Here is an 18564-nt window from a genome sequence, read left to right as displayed (position 1 = left end):
GGGGCTTGTCTCTGGGTATCCAATGAGCACCGCGCTGGCAGGGGGCAGTGGGTTGGGTTGCGGGGGCGTTGGTTGCCCGGGGTCTGTCAGAGCGAAGCAGGAGGGAGGGGGATAAACATTCGGGCTGTGGAGACCGGCTGTTGCAGCTGCTGCTCCGTGAGGCTCCGCGGCAGGGCGAGCGCAGGGCCCCGGCAGCGGTGTAAGATGGCGGCGGCGGCGGCGACCCGGGTCTGTGTGAACATCCAGATGCTGCTGGAGGCGGCTGAGTACCTGGAGCGGAGAGAGCGAGGTACCGGCCCCCGGAGACGGCAGCCAGCCTGCCCGCCCCCCTTCTCTGGGGCCTGGCTCGGGATCCCGCCTCGTCCTCGGGGATAGCGGGGGGGCCTCCCGCCGCGGGAGAGACCGGGGTACCGACCCCCCTCATAGGTCCTAGAGCCCCCCCGTAGAAGAGACCGGGGTGCTCCCCCTCCCTCCCCCCGCCGGGCCTGCCCCCCGTAGGAGAGACCGGGGTGCTCCCCTGACCCCCACCTAGCCCGCCCCCCATAGGAGAGACCGGGATACTTTTCTCTCCCCCCTGCCCCCAGGAGAGACCGGGGCCTGGTTTCGCCCCCCACAGAAGAGACCGGGGTTTCGACACCCCCCAGCCCGGGGGGAGGGTCCAGGGACCCGCCCCCGGGAGAAGGGCCTCCCCTGAGGCCGAGCTATCCCCGGCGGGGGGTGCTGACCGAAGACCGCTTCTCCCCCCCCCCCCCCCCCCAAGGAGCCAGCGGCCTGCGCAGCCGCTTCCCCCACCCGTCTCGGCAAAAAGCGGAACCGAAAGGAGCCGGGATCCCATCCCGAGCGCGGAGCCCCCTCTCCCGAGCGGTGACCATCGGCGCTGGCTCCCGCGCCCACCCCGAGAACGCCCTGCACCGGCTCCCCCTTCCTTAGCCCGGCTGCTGTTACCCCTGCCCCTCGGGGCCCACCCTAATCCCCATCCCCCATCTGCTCTGCTCCCCCAATCGTCCATCTTGGGGTGTGGAAAGATCCTTACCCCCAGGCACACATTGCAACTCCTGGGGTATAATCCCACCACGCACAAACGCCCTGGCTTTTTGTGTAGATCCTTCCATGGAGGGGTGTCCCCTCCAAGAAACAAGTGTTCTGGAGATTCCCATGTATGGAATGGGGAGAAAGGGACCCATCTTCCAGATCCCCACTTCAAAATCCCTATTGCTTGCCGTCTACATGGTTTCCCCCCATGTATGGCGTGGGCTTGTCATCCCCGTGCTGGAAACAATGGATTGCCTGGACCTGGAGGGTTTTGTATAAGGCTCTGTGTGTTATTCATTAGCAGATAACTAAGTAATCTTATTGATTTCCACCTTTGGACTTCCAAATATGTTCTCCTCCCACCCCCAAATACTCCTGGATGTCTGTATGTTTTGGGCTAACTTAATGATCGAGTGAAATCCTGGCTTTTTTTAGAAGCTGAACATGGCTATGCCTCTATGTTACCCTACAATAACAAGGACAGAGATGCCTTAAAACGGAGAAGCAAGTCCAAGAAAAACAGCAGTAGTAGCAGGTAATGGCAAATATATGGTACTTGCATCTGTGTGTGTGTGTGATCTGATTTATGCAGAAGCTTGTGGTGCAAAATTCTGCCATTTCTACTATGACTATAGCTCTGTGACAATGTTGGCTATGTGTCTTCCGACTTATAACTCACCATACAGTGGTATTTTTAATTAAAGAGTTGTTTTTTCATTCTGTGTTTTCTCACTTGACAAAGTCTTTGTTAACAACTCAGATTTTTAAAACATTCCATTTAGTAACTTATTTAGGCTTTTTACTTCTATCTTTAACATGGGAAATGAAGGTACTAATCAGTTTCACTTTTGCTTTCAGTCAACTGTATGTTTAGGCTTTTCTGTATTAACACAATGGTTTAATGTTTGTATTGCAAATACTGATGGGGTATGTCCCTATTTAGTTTCAATGCAAACCATTTAAAAAATAAAATGAGCATGATGTGGTTATAATAAAGGGAATATATTGTAATTATATAATGCCTCAGTCAAATTCGGCCCAAACTTTGGTTTTGGCACTTCAAGAAAACAGAAGTATTTTTAACACACCCATTCAGATATCTTTTTATGTCAGTGAAATAAAACATTTCAACTAGAGCATGGATACTCAAAGGTAACATTTATAATATTTCTTACTGAGATAGGTGTGCATACATTTAGACTATTGTGTGCATGTTTAACTGCAGTAATACATGAACATAGTCAAACGTTTTGACCCTAGTTACTTTCTAGGGAAACCTCTAAAGAACAGAAACTCTCATTTTTTGCTGTATTTGATTTTTTTTTCTCAGAAAATGTGGAATTTTGCCATGCGACGATAGAAATATGTTTTTTCTAAAGATAATGTGAAAATTGAAGGAGTCTTATCTTTCATTCAAGATTTATGTGCAATGTTAAATTCAAATTTTCTAACATTTTCTATTTCACTTTAAGTGTGCAGGAATTCTTAACTAAAGCTAAATTATATGACTGACTGCAGAAAGTGACATGGTTCTAGTTTGACACTTTGATTAAATCTTGCTTCCAGTGCCACTTTTGTTTGACAGCCTGATTTATTTATTGTTCATCTTGAAATCCATCTAGAAATTTGCTACAGATTATTCATCTTTGATTTAATATACATCTTGTTCTTGGGGCAGCTAAAAATGCTAAATCACCCAGTACTGGAGATGTTTTGCTGGAATTTAATCCATCCAAATTCATTTCAGTCCAAGCTGTTGAACTTTAAATTGGATAGGCAACTTCTGCAAGCCTTTTTTAGTGAAGTTTTTTGGGTCCTAAAGACTTGCAGGTTAAAACTGAAATTCCTGTCTTGCAACTCTCTCCATTTAGTAGTAGTATGTATAAATGCAAACTGCTACTTTTAGGTAATGCTTGTACTGTGACGGAGACTAATAAAAGCCAGGAAGTTCTCAGTTAAAGCTCTGTCCTTAACTCACCCTGTTTTTACTATGGTTAGTGGCCTAAGCTCAGTACGTGATGTGCACCATATGTGCTGCAATATTTTGGTACAACATAGCAAAAGAAGGATGGAATTTCAGTGTGAACTTTGAACTTGGGTTTGTGTCCCAACCTCGGTGTTTAGAATCTTACTTGGGCTGTAGACTGTCATTTCAGTGCATGTCTAATACAGAACGAATATTGACCAGTGGTAGAGAAAAGTCTAATACTCCCCCTGACTTCTTTGTATCTCTATACTAAGAAGGACATATTTCACAATGCAGATGGAAGGCCTCTCAAATTTCAAGAAATTTTAGGGGTTTGATTTATTGAAGTACAGAAAGATGTCTGAAGGATTTTACAAATGCTTTCCCTCCCCCCCCCCTCTTATTTTTAAACCTTCTGGGCCAAGATTTTGTATGTCACTTTTTGTGAGACGGAGAGATTTTTGCAGCTGAGTACCCTAGAAATCCTTTAGAAATGGAGGTTGACAGTACAAGAGCTGATTTACTTCTTAATGTATCTAGTGAAAATTTAATCAGCATTTTCTTTTTCAGCCTGTCTCACAGAATTCTGTAATTACAATCTTAACTATTAAAATGAATTGTAAAGCTCAACTTTGTAACTGACCTGCAGGAATAGTGTATTTAAAGGTGTGCAATGTTGGCATTGGAGAGTGAGCTCTTTCTTGTGTATACATTAAGTGCCCTAAAGATCAAATCATAATTAATGGAGAAATAGTACGATAGAGAGAAAGCAGTGTGAGCAAATTCATCTCTAAATATCGTGTGGGTGAGCCTGGCCTGTTTTTAGCTGTTCTGTCTAGGGACTAAATATTTCCTGTTTCATTAGGAAATGTGAAATGACTCCTTGTTTTAAACCGTTTGATTCTTTAGTGTCCCTTTAAACTTTTTAATTAAGACAAAATCTATCTTTTGTTAAAGTAATACCTAATATTACAATAGCTGAAATATTATTGGGCAGGGGCATAGAGATAGGCAATTACTCTGTTGGACAGCTCTGTATATAGTCAATTTCAGTCTGTGTAGCCTTTTTAGGCCTACCTGACTCCCCCTGACTTCAGTGGAGGGCAGATTAGGTCTTCTATCTCCTGTTTGTGTGAAACTTTCACTGAAATGGGGAAAAAGGCATGTGTTAAATAGGAACATCTGATTGTAAAACACAGCTTGGCAAGTGGCCCCAAGGGCATGTATAATACCCGAAGCTACTTCTAATTCTCTTTTTTAAAAATGGTTAGATTACAAGCTGACAGTTTCCCTTTAACACCAATTGTGGAGGTGTCTTAGCGTAGCAAGAATAATTTATTTCTGGCCTACATAACAATGGAATGAGTTAATACTGAGTTCATATGGAAAATGGTGCAGCCATTTTCCTGTATCTGTAATGGAACAGGTGTTCATTAAAAGGTCAAAGTTCAGAAGTTATCCTAGTTGCATGCCCAAATTCTGCATTTAAATTCTAGAATGTGATCGATATTAACTATAGTATAGTAATAAATAGGTCTGTGTGACCAGTATGATTGTTAGCTGATATTGGACAATAAAATGGTCTGTCTGTTTGTCAGAGGTGAGGGTATTTTTTTATATTGAGTTTAAGGTTGGCATTTTATGCTAGGTCTGCAGACCTGTCACTGTGCCATAAGCGTGGTTAAGCCTGCGTCTTTGGAATGGAAATTCTGCAACACTGCTATTCACAAAAATGTGGCAGTGGCTTCTGTAGCTAATTAGAGAGACTGTCTCTTTCCCTTTTGGAAAGGGAAGAAGATGGGTACTATGTACACTGGACAGCCGTTTAGCTAGTGTAGATATGGTTACTATGCCCTTCTCTGTATTAACTTCCTGGAAATGGTCTCTGTTTGTTTGGAGTTCTGAACACAGAAATTGATTGCTATCAATGTTGCTTTGAAACTGACAAACAAAACACTAACATCTCTTGAAGTTATTATGCTCAGTCTTTCCACTTCAGATAAAAATTATTTGAATACGTTCCAAGTAAAGGAAACTAATGTTTATCACTAAGAGCTGAGAATCTTGTCTACATGGTAATGTGCAAACTATCCACCTTAGGGTTTATGTTGTAAAAATAGAATTCACCAGCTAATAGAACTATATTTTTGGATACAAAACTTACCATTAGTAAAGTGTTCCTGGACACGGTTGAGTCCAGAGAGGATGTATTCCATTAACAAACTAGTTTGTAACAGACATCTGTAACTTTTGGAACCAGTATTGAATTGATATGTCCTATTTAAGACACAACAGACCACTAGTAAACTACAAGTTAATTGTAATGTCTTGGACTCGGGCAGTCATAATTCGGAGGTGAGGAAGGGCTCAAACTTCTTTGTTTCTCTGGTTTTTATCCAGAAGAGTCAGTGGGGGAAACCGGTGGAACCAAAAATACGTCTGTCCTCTTTTCAGCCATTTACAGATGCCCTAGCAGGGGAACTTGTGTCTCCATTACATGTCAGACTAATGTGCCTCCATTTAAATGATCTACTAAGAAATATGGACCTTTCATTCTCAATGGAAATCAAAATATCTTGTGATTTTTAAATGTTTCGAAGCTAAATGTTTGCATTTCAGAACAGATCACTTTAAATAACGCAATCAAAGTAAACAAATGGAGCCATGTTAAAATTAATGTCATTAAAAAACCGGAGGGAGGGGGGAATAACTTACCAAACAAAGATAAAGCTATTTTGAAATATTATGAATGAAGTTTCTATGAGGGATTGCAAGCGAGTAAAAATACCAAAAATATAATTTGCAGTGACCTCAAAGTATAAGTTCCTAGTGTTGCTTATTTAACAATAAAATCTGCTTAATTTATTGAAACCTCTAGAAAACACAGTGGGAAAACTGGCACTCTCTGGCTCAGGCACAGGATAAGTCAGATGGAAGGCTTCAGATATATACATTCCTTTATCATGGTTGTGGTTTTTCCGTCAGGTTTTCTGTCACACAGTAATGCTATCCCTGAACGATAACAGGCTTCATTTAAAGCTTTAAAGAGTAGTTGTGGCCGATTTCTGTTATGAGCATGTGTGCATATATTAGGAGGCCTCATTTCAACATTAAGTCAACAGTAACTTGAAAACTATTTAAATCTCTTTAGTTATTCTGGATCCTCTTCTTTATAAGAGAACCCTGCAATAGTTCTTTTGTTTTCTTACCGTTTCCCTAAAACCTTGCAGGGGGAGATGGAAGAACTTCTGAATTATTTGCAAACCAATATAATACCAATCTAGACTACAACCTTACATTTAATATGTCATTCTTCCATGTAAAAATGAAAAGCATTATAGTCTGTCATTCGCTTCTGGAAAAGTTTTCTACAGATCTCCTGTGTTCACATACCCTGAAGATTGGGTATTATTTCTCTGCAAAGCTGGTGACTTAGTGATTGAATACAGTGTACAAGTCACATGGTTCAATTGGTATCGCTCATTGGTATCCATAGGCCATGGGATCAAATCTCTGTGTCATGCTCATTGCTGCACTGTTTAAGGTGCCACCCTTTATAAAAAGCTGGAAGCAGAAGTTAAGAATTCAATAAAAGTTAATGAGGAGTCCGGTGGCACCTTAAAGACTTACAGATTTATTTGGGCATAAGCTTTTGTGGGTAAAACACCCCACTTCTTCAGATGCATCTGAATAAAAGTTAAGGCTACTCGACATTAGGTTGTGGTGTCCAGACTGTCTAAGCACTTGTCTGCTAGTGTTTAATTATTGTTGTGTTATGGTACTTACCTCATTATTTTGGGATATCTGATGTTAAAGGTCCTATTTAAAACCATATTTTATTCTGCAATATAACTCTTAAAGACACAAATCATATAACAGTGTTTTCAGGCAAGAGTTATTCTTAGGTGGTATTTGTAACAAAATTCAGGCAACTTTCCTCAATCTCTTCAGGTTTTTTTTTTTTTACTTTATATGTAAACTCCTATAAAATGCAAAGTTGGCTTCTCTCGTGATGTGAATCTTTTGCACAGCAATAGGGAGAGAAATACTTAAAAATCCTCCCCAAACCACCAGTTGGCAATGCACTCGGGGCATGTCTGAAACTACACTTGACTCTTAATTGATTAGATGTCAAATAGTGTTAAGGTGGGACAATTTGCCTTTCTCTTCCTATGCTAAGATAACCACATTTTTTGTTTTGCACCACCATCATGCACTTGGCTTTGCAGCTGTTTCTGGGCTTATATTGCCATTTTGCTGGCAGAAAACCCATACTGTGTTGCTCCACACTTCTTCACTTTGGTTGCTTCCAACCTTTTTGCTGTCCCCAGGGTAGCTAGCAGCTTTCTCTGAAGTGCGTTAGTGGCTTGCAGCTCTTGCAGTGAATGGTTACAAAAACTGTTGCATTGATATTCTTAATCACCGTGCATGTAGTTATCTGCAACTGACAACCATTAAATAACTAATTCCTTGTTTATCTTTCAGGTCAACGCACAATGAAATGGAAAAGAACAGGTGAGTTTGTAGGATTCATTAAGTATTTGCACTAACTTTTATTCCATTCCCCTGCATCCCCCACTGGGATTGTCCAGGTCCACCTTTCAATGGAGCAGTAATACCAGGGGGACGTGCAAGGTACATCTTCAGGCAGGACTGATTCTCTGAGCAGTCTCTAAATCTAAGAGTTCAGTTTTATTGAAGTTGTTTTTTGTTTTGTTTTTGGGGGAGGGGGTGGTACCCTTGAGTACCCTTTTAGCTTACCCATATAGACAGGGGTAAGCTAAAATGTCACTTTAAACTGAAAATTGGTGTGGAAATATATCCTGCTTTCTGACCACAACATCTATCTGCAGTAAGCAAGCATAAACTGCAATGTGGGGGAGAATGGACAGTTCTGTGTGAGCTCAGGTGTGTGCATTACAGCAACTAGAGACTACTGATTCTAGGAATTATGTTTTCATCAATCCCAGATCTTCTGGGCCTCTTACCTGGAATATGTTTTTCATCCTTCAGAGTCTAAGCGCTGATCGGGAACATTTCCTCATAACACCCATGTGCAGTTATTCCATAACTGCCTTCAGCAGTATTTCTTGGACCTTTTCTTGAAGCTACTGGTTCTGGTCACCTTCTGTCAGGGTACATAGGTCTAGATAGACCACTCATCTGATCAGCTATCGCACTGTTTGTGTCCTTAGCACTATACAGAATTTAAACTGTTTTTTGTTGGCTGTTTTGACAAGGTTGTGGCATCATTAAATCTGCCCTTTTACCCTGTATCTTGGTAAATGTACTTTGCAGTCAAGACACAGGAACATGGTTTTTAAGACTATAACACTTTAAAATTGGAGAACTTCATAAGAGGGCTTAAACTTTGTTTTCAGCTCTTTTGGCTCAGTCAGCATACTTCTTGCAGGGAGGAAGGGGGCTGGGAGAAGAGCTATTATGTATGAATACTTGTGAAGTGAGGTATCCTTGTGTTTGTGGTGCTTCGATAAGTAACTTGGTAGTTTGAGAAAAGAAAATAACAAGCTGACACTCCCCTTAGTGTGAAACCCCAGGCTACCATAATAATTGTATGGGTCTTTTATGATCTATTACAAGATGTAAATTGCAAATTTCTCATTAGCTAGCTCTGTCAGAGTTCCGTGTAAGCTTTTGGGTAGTTACTTTCCAGAGTCACAAAATTCTCACTTGATAACCTGAGAAACGAAAGAAAAAATGCTTTTAAAAACTATTGAATGCATTGCATCTCTCCTACTTACTCTGCAGTAGCAACTACACCATAGCTGTATTGAAATCCTGTTTAAATTATTGTCCAAACAATGAAGTACAGCAAGTGTCATTTATTTTAAGCTCTTATCAAAAAGGTGATTAGGAAAACAGCCAGTGTATTTCTCTGGAATGTATTCTCTTTCTAAATAAAATTGTTGTTCTCCCATTGTTGTACATGTAGGAGTGAAACAAAATATTTTGATATCTAAGACTTGAACTGCCGCTAGGCTCAAAAGTTAACGACTTAAATGCCTTATGGAGACTTTAAAGTGGCTCCTCAATGTTTCTGTACACAAAGAGTTAATATCAAGCTGTTAGGACTTTGCAGTTGTTCAAAAGTACACCTCTACCTCGATATAACGCTGTCTTCGGGACCCAAAAAATCTTACTGCGTTATAAGTGAAACCACGTTATATCGAACTTGCTTTGATCCACCAGGGTGTGTAGCCCCGCGCTTCCCCCCCCCCCCCCCCCCCCCCCCCCCCCCCCCCCCCGTCCCCGGAGCATTGCTTTACTGTGTTGTATCCGAATTCGTGTTATATCGGGTCGTGTTATATTGGGGGTAGAGGTGTACTAATTTTGCAGTCAACATTGGTTATCTGTTTGGAACTTGAATAGTGTGGGAACCAGTTTAACTTGATAGTTGAGGCCAAATTCTGGTTCGATACATACCACATCGCATCTAAGATGAAAATTAAGCTCGTTGTTAAGCATTATCCTTAATGTAAGGAATCTGATTACTTTCATTACAATGGACTTGAAAGGTCAATTGTCTCTGACAGCAAACTTTATTAATTGAGGAATTTGGCTTTGCCAATGGGAGAATTTTGTCTAATCTAAAAACTGTGGTTGTATTGTCACTCAGTAAAAATTAGGCTGAAATATGCTTTAAAAGAAGTTTTAAGCATAAATCTGCTTATGTAAAGTAGAAGTTGGAGCTGGAAAATCAAGGGTCATGCAGAGTGACATGCTAGATTTCTAGGAATCTCACTTGCTGTTGTACAAACTCTGTAATGTTAAGGGTTTGACATCTAACAAGTGACTTTGAAATTAACCTGATGCCCACTACAGTCTCTCACTTAAGTATTGTGGACCATAGTTGTAATACCTCTGTAGGTACTACAGACAGTTCTTGTGTAACTCCATTAAGGCAGGTTGGATAAGTCTGTTCTGAAGGTAGGAGACCTTATTTTGGGGTTGCAAACAGTGTTAAGCAGGGATTCATCACTGGGCCCCATCATTGGATTTACCCTAGGAGTAAAGATTATCCACTCTGTTTGCTTACATAAAATGCTTTCAGAACTACAGTGCAAATGATTGTTTAACTTGTAGTGTGCTTAGAGCAAGATATGCAGATAATTGCAACATCTCAATTTGAACTTCTTATGACAATTAGACATTTCAAAGACAGGTTATGTTGCAACCACTGCCAAATAATATGACCTACATGTCAGGATCAACAAGAGCATTTGAATAGTATTGAAACTCACCTGTCTTGGAACTATCCTCACTCCCAATATCCTAATGAAGCCGTTTCCGTGAGTATCTAAAAAGCTAGCTCTGCATATTGTCATCCACATGCCTGCTGTATGAAAGCAACTGGGCATTTGCCTATGTGCAAGGATCAGACTAAACAGTGTACCCTGTATATATGGACTTCCAGCCACTGTCAAAGTGCTAGAGAACTCCTATAGTGGAAGTTGAATACTGTAGCATAGCCTTGATGAGGATGCAACTTAACTAAATGGATTGTTTATGAATGGAGATGCATACACCAGAGCAATTGATCTGAAACTGGCTAATGGGAAATAAACAAAGGTAGGCAGAGAAAACATTTGTAAAGGTGCATTCAGAGTTTACAGCTGTGTAATATTGACATGCTACATTAGAGGAGCTACAGTTGTCAATGGAATTAACATGATGGGGTGAAGTTGTTTGAAAATAGTTGGTGCACCCAGGAAGCAGTGTCAGGTAAGCCTTCAATTGCAGCTGATGTCACCCTTGAAAACACTAGTTTCAAATCTCCTTCTGACCAAATGCATAAGGCATCATTTAACCTCTGTGGGCTGGAGACTGGGCTCTGGGACCCCACAAAGGGGGAGTGTCCCAGGGATGAGGCTGGAGCCCAAGTTCTAATGTCCTCACTGCAATTTTACAGCCCTGCAGCCTGGCCCTTTGAGACCTAGTCAGCTGACTAGGGCTCGCTGCAGGTGTCTTATTGCAGTGTAGACATTTTCAAAAGCTCTCCGCTTTGGTAACTCTGCCTTGGAGGTGTGGCGAGACAATAAAGGGCTTGGCTCTCCCTCTTCCCCCCCCCCCCCCCCCGAGATGCTGAGTACCCATAACTCCTATGAAAAACAGTGGGAGCTGTGGGTGCTTAACACTGCTGAAAACCAGGCCTAAGTCACTGGCTCAAGGTCCTATGCATGCGTGGCAGAGCTGCACTGTGACTAGAACTTAGATGTCTACTGATTAGAGGAAAAGACTGGAGCCAGGACAACATTCCAACAAAATGAATGTTGTGTGAAATGTCTTGTTTCTCTAAAGCATTGTGACCAAAACACTCATCAGTCAATGCTTTTTACCTTAAATGTAAGGTTAATACTTAATGGTCAGGTCTGTATTTGAAGTGCTCTTAATACTTTGTTGACTTACAAACCGTAGATTGTAATTCAGAAGACCACACCTCATAGTGCTGTTTCTTGTTCAGTCTCTTTCTCCTGGCTATTCACAGATTATTTTTAAGACACCTTTGGTTTTAAGAATATACTTACACTGCCTCCTGCACAACACAGTAAAAGGCTGATCTACATAGTACCACCAGAGAGCCAATGTAAAACACTTTACAGAATGAAGAGATGTAAATAGTGGTGCCCCCAGGGGATCTGTACTCGGACCAGTACTAGTCATCATATTCATAAATGATCTGGAAAAAGGGGTAAACAATGAGGTGGCAAAATTTGCAGATGATCCAAAACTACTCAAGATAGTTAACTCCAAAGCAGACTGCGAAGAGTTACAAAGGGATCTCACAAAATTGGGTGACTGGGCAATAAAAGGGCAGATTGCATTTATCAACATTGAATTTCAAGTAATGCATTTTTGGACAACATAATCCCAACTCTACATATAAAACGATGGGGTCTAAATTAGCTGTTACCACTCAAGAAAGAGATCTTGGAGTCATTGTGGATAGTGCTCTGAAAACAGCCACTCAAGGTGCAGTGGCAGTCAAAAAAGCTAACAATGTTTGGAATCATTAAGAATGGCATAGATAATAAGACAGAAAATATCATATTGCTTCTATATAAATCCATGGTATGCCCACATCTTGAATACTGCATGCAGATGTGGTTGCCCCAACTCAAAAAAGATATATTGGGAAAAGTTCAGAAAAGGGCAACAAAAATGATTAGGGGTATGGAACAGCTTCCATATGAGGAGAGATTAATAAGACTGGGACTTTTCAGCTTGGAAAAGAGACGACTAGGGGGGAATGTGATAGAGGTCTATAAAATCATGATGGGTGTGGAGAAAGTAAATAAGGAAGTTTTATTTACTCCTTCTCATAACACAAGAACTAGGGGTTACCAAATGAAATTAATAGGCAGCAGGTTTAAAACAAACAAAAAGAAGTATTTCTTCACGCAACGCACAGTCAACCTGTGAAACTCTTTGCCAGAGGATGTTGAGGGCCAAGACTATAACAGGGTTCAAAAAAGAACTAGATAAATTCATGGAGAATAGATCCATCAATGGCTATTAGCCAGGATGGGCAGGGATGGTGTCCCTAGCCTTTGTTTGCCCGAAGCTGGGAATGGGTGACAGAGTATCTTACTTGATGATTAACTGTTCTATTCGTTCCTTCTGTTGCATCTGGCATTGGCCACTGTTGGAAGACAGGATATTGGGCTAGATGGACCTTTGGTCTGACCCAGCATGAACGTTCTTATGTATTAGTATTCCCTATACAGTAACTAAAAATGGGGCTCTGTCAGTCTGGTGGACTCTTTTTGCACTGTTGAACATTTCAGAATTGAAAGGCTTTTCTAATAAGATGGGAAAGCATAACTATCTTAATCGACTATTAGCTCAACAAATACCTCAAACCAGTCTTTCAAAACTGTTGCTTTTCTTAAAACTTATTTCAAAGTACTGCATACTGGGTACAGCAAGTGGATACTGTGAAGACATGTCTTGTAGCTGAGAGTAGCCATTTCTGATAAAAAGACTATTCCCCTTAACATTAAAACCTGTCTTATCCTGTAGGATCATTATTATTGTTTGTGGAATTAATCTGTTCCCTGACATAAAACCTGGGGACATAAACAACCTGTTGTAGTAAATGGTGCAGAAAGGGAAAAGTCTACAAAAGCAGAATTATAGATTGTCATGAGAAATGTTTGATCAGGTCTAAACTTAGAAGTTTTGCCAGCATAGCTACATGGGGGAGGGGGGGGGGAGGAGAGGGGAATCATACCTCTAATTGACATACCTATGCCAGCAAAAACACTAGTGTAGATGCAGCTTATATTGGCAAAAGTCCTTTTGTCAATAACTAATCTTATTCAGGGAACTAGGATAAGCTATAGAAGGAAAAGCCCGCTTTTACCGGTATAAGCTGTGTCAAATCTAGGACGATTTGCCAGTATAACTATACTGGCAAATCCTTTCTCTTGTAGACAAGGTGTTCGTAACCAGCAGTGGATGTGGCTAGAAATGCTCAAGGAAGAGATTGTGTTGAATAAGGTGATGTGTACCTGCTCTAGTTCACATGGTAGCACCTGCAGTAGGTGGTCACAGTAGTTACTCTACAGTAGGGTAGGGAAACTATATACTGCTTGAGCGCTGATTGGGAAAAACATTATTGGCATGTATTGGGCTTTACATGATGTGCAATGTGATGTTGCTCTTCCTGTTTTCATTTTTAATTATACCACCTTAATGACTGATGTAGTTCTTGAATTTTAATATGCATGAAGATGGTCATGGGTATAACGAGTGTATGTTGAAATTTTTCTCTAGCTTGTCCCCCTGCCGCTTAACATTTTCAGTGTAATTGAAACTTGCTTTCTTCCAAGCCATTGTACCTCTGTTTCTGGAATGCTAGTGCTTCATAGTACAGCTCTAAGGGAGAAAATGCATCTGAAATTATGTCAGGATGCACTATTCATCTTCCAAAAATAGAAAGGAATGGATATCCTTATTCTTCTAACACCAACTGCTGTTGTCACCAATTGTATTATTTACTGTTGTTATATTTGCCATAGCTGCTTGCAGATGTGAGGTCCTCTTGAATGTTGCCTAATCCTACCTAGTTGCTGTTGACCACAGAATGAATATTTACATGATGTATGAACTTTGGATTTTACAGACGTGCTCATCTGCGGTTGTGTCTGGAGAAGCTGAAAGGGCTGGTACCACTTGGGCCTGAATCCAACAGACATACTACACTGAGTTTACTAACAAAAGCTAAATTGCACATAAAGGTGAGTTCAAGCTAGTTTAATCATGTAAGTGAGCATGCCAAGCATTACTGAATGCTGTAAAAACTATTGCTTGACAACAAATTGTGGATAAAATCCTGTTTCAGAACCAGTTCCTTAGTCATGTCCACTTCTGAAGTCTGTCTCCTGCAAACAAGAGAAATAATCTTCACACATATGACTGAAATGGCATAGGGATGAAAGTGACAATGATTGTTCCCCAAAATAATTTCCTGCTGATGCTCTTAGTCGCAATCAGTGGAGACCAGATCTGTCTAAAAGTTTTTAACTTAATTTCTCAGTCTCTCCTGGGGGGTCTAAAAATAAGTTTTAGGTGGGTGGACTGCTTCTTACCTCCAGCTGTAGCTGGACTGGTCAGTGCTTAAAGTAGCAGGATGAAGCTCTGTGCTCCTGCCAGTGAAGAGATGAGAGAAAAAGTTCCCAAGAGGGTCACCTTTGTGGGTTCAAAAAGCTTCAGCGCTATGGACAGTAGAAACCCTTTGATCTTGACTCAGACACTAAGATCAGCCTTTATTCTGACCCTATAATGGTAAGTGTTTCAAGTTGTGTTTTTTTTATATTTTTGTTGAGAAACATCAGTCTCCTGATGTTATGATTTGTCTCGAGGAAAACACTGACACACACTGAACCATGGAATGTATATGAATTGCATACCTGAAGACCTTACTATTTAAAGGAAGAAATATCTCTCTTCTAGCCAAGAGTTAAGATATAACAATACTAGCTTTACAATAGCATCCTGACAGGGAGAAAAGGCTTTGATTTCTAAGCTAATTGTGATGCTGTAACTTATAGATGCTAGTTGGTTAACATTTTTCGGACATGCTAACATGGTTAAACTGGCTGACCGGCTCAGCTGTGGATTCAGGCTATTGTGAATCAAGACTCTGTCCTTGTATACAAATTTTTTCTCATCACAATTATCTGTGGACGTGATTTTAATGTTACGTCTCGCGTATATTACTGTAGCATCCAGAGGCCTGAGTTGGGACCTTCAGACTGTTGGACATTGTACAAATATAAAATCTGTGCCCCAAAGAGTTTGTTTCAATATTTGTACTGTTCAGTAGCTTTTTTTTTTTTTTTTTTTAAGAAGCAAATATTTAACTTTCAGTTGAATGGTTTTGATATCTTTCCTTAGCAATACCAAATATTTTTAGAGTACATAGTATTGTTAAGTGGAAGATAAAGGGGGTGGCACTGAAGGACTTGGTTGGCGTCCGTCTGATTACAAATAGCTAGCTATCAAAGACTTGGAATGTATATTAATAGGATTGAGACACTGCCAGATAATTGCATAAAAACAATTTTGAGAGGGAAGCATTATTTATACACATCCCCATGTGGCCATTAGATAATTCTAATGCAGCAATAGCTCATTCCTAACCGTGCTCTGTGAGATCTGGCTCTTGCACCAAAGCCCAGCAGAAAAAAACCTTCCCCTGTTGTGGCCACTCCATGAGAACACCCAAACTTTGTTTCTTTCCCACTGGCCAAGTAAACGGGAAAAGTCTGCTTCTGTAAATTCTAATGAACTCTGTTTACTTCCAGTGTACTGTGATGCATGGGGTGGAGTTAAGGGGAGGAGAGAGATGAGTTGTCTTGAGAGTTCAAAGAGTTCCTGCTCTGGATAAGCAAATGTGCATTTGGTATGTGAGGCATTTGGAATAACTTCAGTTTTGGTGCTGGTTTTGAAAACTGCTTTAACTGGCAGTCGCCTTTATTGGTGACCAAAGTCTTGTCTTGTTGAGATGAGTGGAGATGCTCACAGCGCATATGACAGCACAGGATGATGCTTTGTGTACAGATGGCAACACAAACCTCAAACCTTTAGCAAGTCTGAAACACTGACAGTGCAATTAAGGGTGTAATAAAGCAGATATATTTCCACTTGAGCTATGTGCTTCAATTGTTTTCCTTTTAAAATTTTCTTTGGCTCATAACTACCTCGAATACATACTCTTAAAATGTGTAGAACATGCTGACCTAGATTCAAATGCAAGTACCTGTCATCAGTCACCTAAAGCCATAGTTAGGTGCCTAAGTGACCTGTCTTTCAAAGGTGCTGAGCACCCATGTCTGAAAATTAGGCCACTTGCTGAAGTGTGTGAGCTTGTAAATGTTGGCCTTAGTCCATAATGTCCAGAAGAACTAACAATGCCTTTTAACCCACAGAAGCTTGAAGACTATGATAGAAAAGCAGTACACCAAATAGATCAATTGCAGCGAGAACAGCGGCATCTGGAAAGGCAACTGGAGAAGCTGGGCATAGAAAGAATAAGAATGGACAGTATAGGATCTACTGTTTCTTCAGAGCGTTCAGATTCTGACAGAGGTGAGTCACTCAATTGGCTAAGAATATCTATACTTGTAGCTGAAACCTTAAAATGCTTTATCAGGTTGTTCCAACACTACTCTCTTTTGTTTACAGAAGAAATTGATGTGGATGTCGAAAGCACAGACTATTTAATGGGAGACCTAGACTGGAGCAGCAGCAGTCCTAGTGATTCGGATGAAAGAGGAAGCATGCAGAGCGTCTGTAGTGATGAGGGCTATTCCAGCTCTGGCATTAAGAGATTAAAGCTGCAGAACAATCACAAGCCTTGTCTCAGTCTATAAGAAGCAACTCAGTAGCTGTTCCATCCATTGCAGTTTCCCTGTTGGATCTTATTAGGTAGTATATTGGACCGTCCCACAATTCTCTTGCACGTAAATTTAATGTATCACCAACATTAGCGAAATCAGCTTTGCCTAAGTCCTGAAACAGTGCATAGGGTTGTGGGTTATAAGCTACTCTCTGGAGCACACATCTGATTGCATCCACTAGCTTCTCTTTCTGTCAGTAAACTCATCTCTGTGAGACTGTACATTCCAACCAAATTTTGAAGTACCCAAGAATATTTTAGCAGCAATAGAGAGCTAAAAAATCCTCCCTTTTTTTTTTTTTTTTGCCTTGATGTTATTGTCTAGTATTCTAGACCTACCTTGTCTTTGCTTAGCAACATAATATATCTAATATCCAGAACTAATGGCTAAACATAACTGTTTGATCAACAATCTGAAAGGGGAACCCAACTTCCTCATAGTACAGATCTGGAAATGGGTGGACTAAACTTTCAAAAGTAGAGTGTGGAGCATTTTAGCTGTCCTGTCTCTGATACTTTGAGATTTTGCTACACAATTCTCACAACTGTTGCTTTGGAAATTTACTCCTATATATTATGGGTATTGCATTTTTAGTAGTGTGGCTGTATTACCACCTGACCCAGTCCTGTTGACCTAACTCATTCAAAGCTCCCATTGACTTAAAGTTCAAAGGGCTGTATATTTGCGGCCTTTACTTTCAAGAGTAACCCCATTGAACTCTATCTCAGATTAGCAGCCAGCAAATGACAGTGGGAATTTTGACTAGTGCAGGACAGTGGGACCAATTTTGAGACGTTCTGAGTAGCTCTTGGAAGATAGTAGGTAATCAGCACCTCGCAGGATTGGGCTGCAAGACCTTGGCAACACAGATATACTGCTCCACCTCTTGCAGATACCTTGATAGGATGTCTTCAGCCTTGCACATCCCAGTTTCTTTAATACCTAAACCCAAATGGTACTATTTCTCTAGTGCAATTTATTGTGACCTCATTGCATTACAGCTGCATATTACTGTTCTAGGCAAGTTTTCCTAGAAGTTTGTTCTTGCTTCTCATCTCTGGGACAATTCTTTTCTACCTCAGAGAGATGAACAAAGATTATCTCAATCCCTTTAGCACAAAAATAATTATGCCTCATTTTGTTTCTGTAAGCAATGCTTGGTCCTCCTCAAATCTGTTTTACTTCAAATTTTAGCAATAACTGAGTGATGAAGCTAGCTGTGCTAACTTTGGGTGTCAGTGATTGGGCACATTTTACAGGATGTTGCTAATACTACCTTACTACAATTATTCAGTGAAGTGCTATTCGCATTAAAGCTCTTCCTCACCGGGTTGAATTATAAGGCACTCTAAAACTGGCTCATAAAAGATTTTGTTGCCAGCCTAAACCTTAATGTTTTCCCCAAAAAATGTGGTTTTCAACCTTGCAACATTTTCATTTAAGCTAAATAGAGCACATGTAAATGTACATAATACACATGATCTATAAATAGTATTTATTCATTTTATATAAAATTAATGTAATGGAGATACATTCTTATGCCTTTGTGCTTTTATAGATGTTCTGGAAACTTTGTATGTAGAGGTCTGCTAACAGATAGAGAAATATATATATATATATAGAGAGAGAGAGAGAGACAGA

The 18564-nt window shown here is 40.6% G+C and overlaps 1 protein-coding gene across 2 annotated transcripts; it reads left to right on the top strand.

Moving 5' to 3' along the window:
* Window positions 1-204: 204 nt before the first annotated feature.
* On the top strand, window positions 205-16945 carry MXD1 (MAX dimerization protein 1). 2 transcript variants are annotated; one of them, XM_065398034.1, is made up of 6 exons: window positions 205-289; window positions 1468-1567; window positions 7484-7513; window positions 14145-14259; window positions 16453-16612; window positions 16709-16945. In XM_065398034.1, exons 1-6 carry the CDS (start codon window positions 205-207, stop codon window positions 16894-16896), a joined length of 678 nt encoding a protein of 225 aa, XP_065254106.1. In that variant the 3' UTR covers window positions 16897-16945. The 2 variants fall into 2 exon arrangements, with proteins under 2 accessions (XP_065254106.1, XP_065254107.1); XM_065398035.1 differs by lacking the exon at window positions 7484-7513.
* The last annotated feature ends 1619 nt before the right edge of the window (window positions 16946-18564 follow it).

This window comes from Emys orbicularis, chromosome 2 (assembly GCF_028017835.1).
Source record: "Emys orbicularis isolate rEmyOrb1 chromosome 2, rEmyOrb1.hap1, whole genome shotgun sequence".
Taxonomy (NCBI): domain Eukaryota; kingdom Metazoa; phylum Chordata; order Testudines; family Emydidae; genus Emys; species Emys orbicularis.
The sequence above is the reverse complement of the archived record's forward strand: the minus strand, read 5'-3'. Positions and strand labels throughout refer to the sequence as shown.

Bases quoted from the DNA above. Each gene is read 5' to 3' on its own strand.
- MXD1 (XM_065398034.1), top strand. From the start codon at position 205: ATGGCGGCGGCGGCGGCGACCCGGGTCTGTGTGAACATCCAGATGCTG. The intron at 7,514-14,144 runs GTGAGTTTGTAG...TGGATTTTACAG, and splicing joins AATGAAATGGAAAAGAACAG to ACGTGCTCATCTGCGGTTGT. The intron at 14,260-16,452 runs GTGAGTTCAAGC...TTTAACCCACAG, and splicing joins AAGCTAAATTGCACATAAAG to AAGCTTGAAGACTATGATAG.